The sequence below is a fragment of the Sturnira hondurensis genome, unplaced genomic scaffold, assembly GCF_014824575.4.
Source record: "Sturnira hondurensis isolate 20B ecotype Veracruz unplaced genomic scaffold, ASM1482457v3 Scaffold0013381, whole genome shotgun sequence".
Taxonomy (NCBI): domain Eukaryota; kingdom Metazoa; phylum Chordata; class Mammalia; order Chiroptera; family Phyllostomidae; genus Sturnira; species Sturnira hondurensis.
Window position 1 is genome coordinate 781,297 of NW_028086012.1, and position 6,830 is coordinate 788,126.

A 6,830-nucleotide genomic window follows, 5' to 3' on the forward strand; every position below is an offset into this window, starting at 1 on the left:
GTCTGAAAAATATTGCTCAATTGTTGGTACTGTATTGTTCCCCATTTAAAAATCACTCAGAATTAAATTTAAAAAGTTTCCAGACAAACTTTGAAAAGCATTCAACATCTATATAGAATTGGCTTCACCTCTGCAGGTTGGTTGGGTACATCCTTGTAATGACAAAACTTGTCATACTCTCCCACGTTCTTAATTGTTGGTAAAAAGGCTAGACTAGAACATGACGTTTAAAGTTGCCAAAATCTTTTTCCTAAATCAGGACATGCCAATGACCCCACTTCCACACAGCTACGAGCACCACCTCCACCTTGGTCTGTAACGGTTATGGGGGGAGGAGGTAAAGGAGGCAGGAAAATGAATTCGCAATGGTGCTACTTAAGAACCTTCTGGTTATCCCTCTTGAGACCCCCCTCACGACTTATTCCCGCCGCCACCACCCCCACCGGACCTCTCCCCAGTTAAACTTCCAGACTGTGATTTACTAAAGATGTACTGAAGAATCTGACACCTGCCTTCCCCTGGCCCAAGTAACCGACCCCCCTCCCCCCGCCCCGCCGCCAATGCTGCACAAATTTTTAAAAGCAAACAACAGCCCCCGCCCCTCCCCCTCCCCACCAGCAGCAAATCTTTGTCCCACCTGCCCAAGAACCACTCTCCAGAACGTTTCGGACGAAAGGTTGCCTCAGTTCTGACCGCAACCTTTCCCCAACCGGGAATCGGCGACCCCGCCACAAGCCTGCGCTTGGCCATTCCCGGCCCCGGCCGAGAGACGCAGCTCCCGCCCCGCCCCCCGCTGCCCGAGTTCTGCCTCACCTCACCTACCCTCTTTCGGGGGCCGGACTCCACCTCTCTCTCCGCCATGTTGGGCCCCGCTTGGAACCGCTGCGGCTCCTGGCGTGGTGGCGGTGAAAGCTCGCGGGCCCCCGGCCCCCGCCCACACTGCAGGCACGGCCACCTCGCGGCTTCCCGGGACCTAGTGGAGACCGACGCTGAAAGTGGGGAGGGGGCGGATGCCGCACGCTGGGTCGGAGATCTTGAGCTCCCACGGGTGCGCGCGTGGGCGGTAGGGCCTGCCCAGGAAAGGGGGGCTGGGACTCGGGGGGTTAATGGCCTCTAAGGGGCCCCGTGAGTAGGATTATTTTCTCTCAGAGAAATTCCTCCGCCTGCGGTTTCTTAAAGGGATCACTAAACCAGCCCCTTGCGCGCGCCCCTGGTGCGCAGGCGCACCGTAAGCCCCTCCTTCCTTTCCCACCAAGCCCCCGGTCATGAGCCTGCGCGGTGAGTGGCCCAGTGTAGGCCAAATCCTGCAGGTCTCTCTGCTTCCAGCTGCTACTCCCACCACTCAACTATGGCTTCTGTCTTAAAGGGACCATGATGCAGTGGTGAAGGAAGAGTGAAAGAAATAGTGAAAGGGCTATCTGGAGAATTGGGTGAAATGTTGTTGAGTGGTCTAGATCACCATCTTACACCTGACTGGAGAGATACCAGTGTAAAGAGAAAATGATGGTGAGCTGAAGTTCTCAGTGGACCTCTGATGGTGAAGAATCCCAACCAGTAAGGGAACAGTCAGTCATTTGAAGGAGGCACAGCTTTCCTTCTTTTAGACAGCCTGGTCTGAAGCACAGACCATAGACCATTAAGGGTCAACTCTGATTGCCTAACCTCAAAATCAGATCTTTTGTTGATTTTGAAGATTGAACAAACAACTGGAGATAATTTCCTCGATAGTAATTTGTCCTTAGAATATCTAAATCAAGAGGATTTGGGGAACCATCTACTCCAGAGCTGCCAGTGGTAAAATTGCAGCCTGGTCAAGGGAAGTATTGTAATTGCCCCAAGGCACGTAGAAGCTGGCGTGAAATTAGGCTCAAGATTTCAGTCACATTCATCCAGGCTTTTCGATGCACCAAGCTGTCTTGAAAGCAACAGATAAATTTTTTATCTAAAAGATTAAAGTTCCAGGATACTTTTAGAAAATTGTAATTCTTCTCTGAAGATGTGTGATGATTTGCAGATATTGTGTAAGATATTGTGATAAGATATTGTGATAAGATATTGTGATATCTCACCTATTGATAAGGTGAGATATTGTTCTCACCACCGTGGAAGCAACTTTGAGAATTTGACTTAAAGGATAAGCACCTTAATCTCTAAGCAGAAAACTGAACAATGGATTTGGGTCTACCTTGCCCTGAAACCAAAGCTGAGGATAACGGAAGAGCTTGGCTTGATTGATTGTTGGCTATCCATGCCAGTCCCCCAGCTGCGTGCGGGTGGAGAAAATTGCCCTAATGGAATTCATGATGGTAGCTTAGGGATATCGTATAAGTAAGAAGCCCAAAGAAGTTGCCTCTGAAGATCATTTCCCATGATTAAAAACAGAAAAGCAACTTCCAAAGTCACAGGATAATGAGATGTAAACTTCAGTATGTCACTTTAATTTTTGTGTGTCACTCGGTAGTTGTTTTGAAACCAAGGACTTTATTAATCCATCATATTTTGTTGAAACTGTGAAATTGCTGGAGCTTCCATGCTGGTTCTTGCTTAGGCCTGTTCATCTTTAATTCCATTTCTGGGTAGGGAAGAGAAGAGAAGAACCAAAAGAAAAAAATGTATATTTCAACCAGAATTTTACAAACCTGTCAGACCCTTTAGTTCCATGTACAGAACAAGAGGGAATAAAAAGAGAAGCCAAGAAAAGATAGTTCCGGGGAATGTGGGTACATGAAAGGTCTAGTAGTTTCCATCTGTTTTATTGATAGTGGAATATTCCCTTCTAATAAAACCTGATGGCTTAAAATGAAGTTTTAAGTTTAAAGTGAAAATAGGGAACCCATAAACCTACTCACCAAACCTCCCACTTGACCTCTTTCTTCTCTTTCATGTCCTCTCCCACCATTAGAGAAATATTGCATTTTTCAGAACACAGTTTAAAGCCAGGTTTTATCCAAGTCCACATTTTTTGAAGAAGGAGACACAAAGGGCCAGAAGGATGTGACTTGCTTGAGATCACCCAAAGGATTAGTAACACAGTATCAGGGCTGAAATGGGTATCTTGACTCTCAGTCCTAGGCTGTCTCCTATATCAGATTGTTTCTAGAAGTACTGAGAATGTATTGACGCTTGAACAACAGGCAGGATTTGTGCAGTCCAGATAATATACAAGCACATCATGAATGTTCAGTACAATCATCCATACAGGGAAGGAGAAAAGAGAAAACCAACATTAGTGAACATTGCTAAGCTAATCATCCTAACTTTACAGAGGGTTTTATATAGATTAAGTGACTAGTCCAAGGTCATTCAGCAGAGAAGCCAAGCCACAATGCAAAGCCTTTTTCTTCCCGGCTTATTCAAATATATCATAAACTGGAGGTTGCAAGTCAGTAGTCTCGCAAACATATCTGTTCCAAAGACACGTATTTAGTTTGCACTAGGTATAGCTACGTGATCTTGGTCAAGTTACTTGTTCTGTACATCAGTTCTCTCACCTGTAAAGTGGGTTGTTGAGAGGATCAATTGTTTCCACTAAATCTCTTGGATCACTTTTTGTTGCTAGCACCATTAACAGCAAATTATTTTATATCTTTTTAAATTTTATTGATTATATGTCAACATTTAAAATGAGGTATTTCAGCCCTGGCTGCTGTAGCTCAGTGGATTGAGTGCAAGCTTGCAAACCAGAGGATCGCGGTTTGATTCCCAGCCAGGGCACATGCCTGGGTTGCAGGCTGGTTCCCTGCAGGCCAACTCCCAGCAGGGGACACACAAAAGGCAACCATACATTGATGTTTCTCTCCCTCTCTCCCCTCTGAAGATAAATAAATAAATAAAATTAAAAAAAAAAGACTCTGTTTTAAATAAAATAAATAAATAAAATAAAATGAGATATTTCAGCTCTGGGTGGTGCGGCTCAATGAATTGATTGCTGGCCTGTAAACCAAAGGGTCACTGGTTCAATTCCCATTCAGGGTGCATGCCTGGGTTGCAGGCTATGTTCTCAGTAGAGGGCAGTTGAGAGGCAACCACACAGTGTTGTTTCCTTCCCTTTCTCCCTCCCTTCCCCTGCCTGTAAAGATAAATAAATAAAATCTTTTTTAAATAAAATAAAATGGGATGTTTCATATACAAATCCAATTTTCTGACTTGTCTTTTAAAAAGTAGAATATAATGGCATCATATTTTGCAAATATCAAACCGGATCATTTTAATTCTCTTGTTTAAATCATGTTTCATTATAGACCCTTGCCTGAAGTATAGCTCTGAGACTTATTTATTTATTCAACAAACAAATACCAGCCCAGGATTCGTAGAGAGAAAAGGAATTTGCTCAATTTCCTTAACGTCATTTAACCTACGAAGCTTAGCACACAGAATCTCATAGAGTTCTGTACTCCAGAGGAGACACTTTTTCTACCCATCCTGACTCAAAGGGTAGACAGAAGAAGAAGGAAGAAATGAAAGAAGCAGTGATTGAGAGACACGTGTCCCCATCTTCCTACTCCAGCTCTTCAGAATAAAAAGCATCCCTGGCCAGGTAGATCAGTGGGTTAGAGCCTTGTCCTCACACACCAAGGTTGTAGGTTCAGTCCCTGGTCAGTACCCCTGTGGGAGTCTTCCGATAAATGCGTAAATAAGTAAGACAACAGATCGATGTTTCCCTCTCTTTCTAAAATCAGTAACTTTTTTAAAAATAGCATTTTTACGCCCTGGCTGGCGTAGCTCAGTGGATTGAGCGAGGGTCTGCGAAGCAAAGGATCACGGTTTGATTCCCAGTCAGGGCATATGCCTGGGTTGCAGGCCAGTTCCCAGTGGGGGACACATGAGAGGCAACCACACATTGATATTTCTCTCCCTCTCTCCTTCCCTTCCCCGAAAAATAAATAAAATATTTAAATAAATAAATAAAATAGCATTTTTGCTTTGCTTCTGCTTGGAATTCCAAGTAGAGATGGCTTGCAGACTATACCCATAACAACAAGCAAACAGCCACGTATCAGTAAAAAGTGATGCCCTGACTTTAGTTGAGAGGAAGGAGAAGGCCTGCATTTAGCAACTCAGAGTGTCTTTTGGCGCACTCAGAGGGGTGAATCCAAGTTTGTGGGTTTTGAGGCTTATGTGATGGGGTGGGGAGGAAGTTTAAAACGTATAGGATGCAAAATTCCACATACAAAATTAGTTACAGGATCTTGGAAAGAGCTCTGCAGGTGAGTGGCCCTTAGCTCAGGTGTGATATAAAATGTACTCAGAGGGCTGAATGGAGAGAGTGAGGAGGGTGGCAGAGTGGCCCTGAAGCAACCATAATGAAATTAGCATAGAAGCTTTGGGCACTGGCTCTCCTGGGCTCTGTCTGGGTGGCCCTGACCATGGGGGTCCTGGACCTGGAACTGCCTTTGTTATGCGAGGAGTTCTTGTGGCCACTCCCCACCTACTTGCTGGTGTGTCCTGGATGCTATGCCCTGGGCACTGTGGACTAATTAAGGCCACTTTTCATAAGCTGCAGAGCCAGATCCAGGAGGCCAGAGCTGAGTTATCCTACAGAGGAATGTGCTTCCGACACCCTAACCCCATTCCTGCCAGGATAGCCCTTCCCTCCCATCCCCCATTAAAGAGTATGTTTACTTTCAGTAAACAAACATGTATCCAGAAGTTCCCACATATCCTGTGGAGAAAGAGGAGAGGTAGCCAAGAAAACTGACTGGCAAGTATAAGGGGAAATAGATTTGTACAATAGATTTCACTGGGCAGGGAAAAAAAAGTAGTAACAGCCAACCTCAGGAAAAGCCGTGGTTGGCTTCACGGCTCTTAGCAAGCTTACAAAGGCCAGGATATAAGATACACCACTTGCTGATCAACAGGTTTCTGAGCACTCAGACAAGTAAGAGAATACTACAAGGAGATCAAATATATTCAAGGTCTCAGGCTTCCTCTCGACACCATAATGCTTTACACATGCAGACACTGTCTTAGGCACACGCACACAGGGAAAGAGCAGCTATGTAAGAGTCTTGGCATTTCTCTGCCAAAGAGATTACTGCTTAAAGGAATTCTATCCATTGGCTTCAAGTGTGTTTTAAACAAAATTTGACATATAGGTATATTAGAAAAAGTCAGAGAATGTTAGCAAGAAGAAAGTTACTCAAAGTACTAAGATGAAAAGTGATGGGAGTAGGGCTACTTTAAATATGGTAACCAGAAAAGATATTTTCCAAGGAGGCGATATTTGATTTGATAGTTAAATAATGAGCAAGAGTGACTCTGTGCAAATAAATGGAGGGGCAGAGCATTCTGGGAACAGTAATCAGCAAGTGTAAAGCCGCTCAACAGGAAGAGACTTGAAATGTTCAGTAATAGCAAGGTGCCAATATTATTAGAACTGAGGAAGAGGGGCAAGGGATAAAATCAGAGAAGTAGAGCCATGGTAAAGTGCTTTTAATTTAATTCTGTATACGAGAGAAAAACACTGAAGACATTTTTTAAAAAAAGAGCGATGTGAACCCTCCAGATATCATGTGCAGAACGAACCATAATGGAGCAAGAGTGGGTATAAGAGGCTTTGCAGCAGTTCAGGTGAAAAATGCAATGGTGTGGCCTAGGGCATTTAGAGTGGAAATAGTGAAAAGTAGTTGAATTCAGGATATGTTTTGGAGGTTTAGCCAATGGGATCCCTGCTAATGAATTGGATGCTGAGGATGAGTGAAAAAGATGATGTAAGGATGACACTTAGCTTTTCAACCGGAACGACTAGATTAATGTGTTGGCCATTATTTGCAATTGAGAAGAGCAGAGCAGAAGGTTTGAGGAAGTGGGGCAAAGAAGGAAGGAAGAAT

General features: G+C 44.2%; 1 protein-coding gene and 1 pseudogene across 3 annotated transcripts in view; one reads left to right on the forward strand and one right to left on the reverse strand.

Annotated features, from left to right (window-relative positions):
- The window catches only part of ZMYM4 (zinc finger MYM-type containing 4), a 142,837-nt gene extending 141,631 nt beyond the window's left edge, over positions 1 to 1,206 (reverse strand). The window contains exon 1 of one of the 3 annotated variants that reach the window (XM_037061459.1): positions 823 to 1,206. In XM_037061459.1, the coding sequence (XP_036917354.1) occupies positions 823 to 861 (39 nt within the window). In that variant the 5' untranslated portion in view covers positions 862 to 1,206. Of the gene's footprint in view, positions 1 to 637; positions 762 to 813 lie in introns of those variants that run through there. The other 2 variants (XM_037061458.1, XM_037061460.1) reach the window with 2 other exon arrangements.
- A 4,097-nt stretch (positions 1,207 to 5,303) lies between these two features.
- Positions 5,304 to 5,698, forward strand: LOC118997663 (dolichol-phosphate mannosyltransferase subunit 3-like; annotated as a pseudogene).
- Positions 5,699 to 6,830: the final 1,132 nt, after the last annotated feature.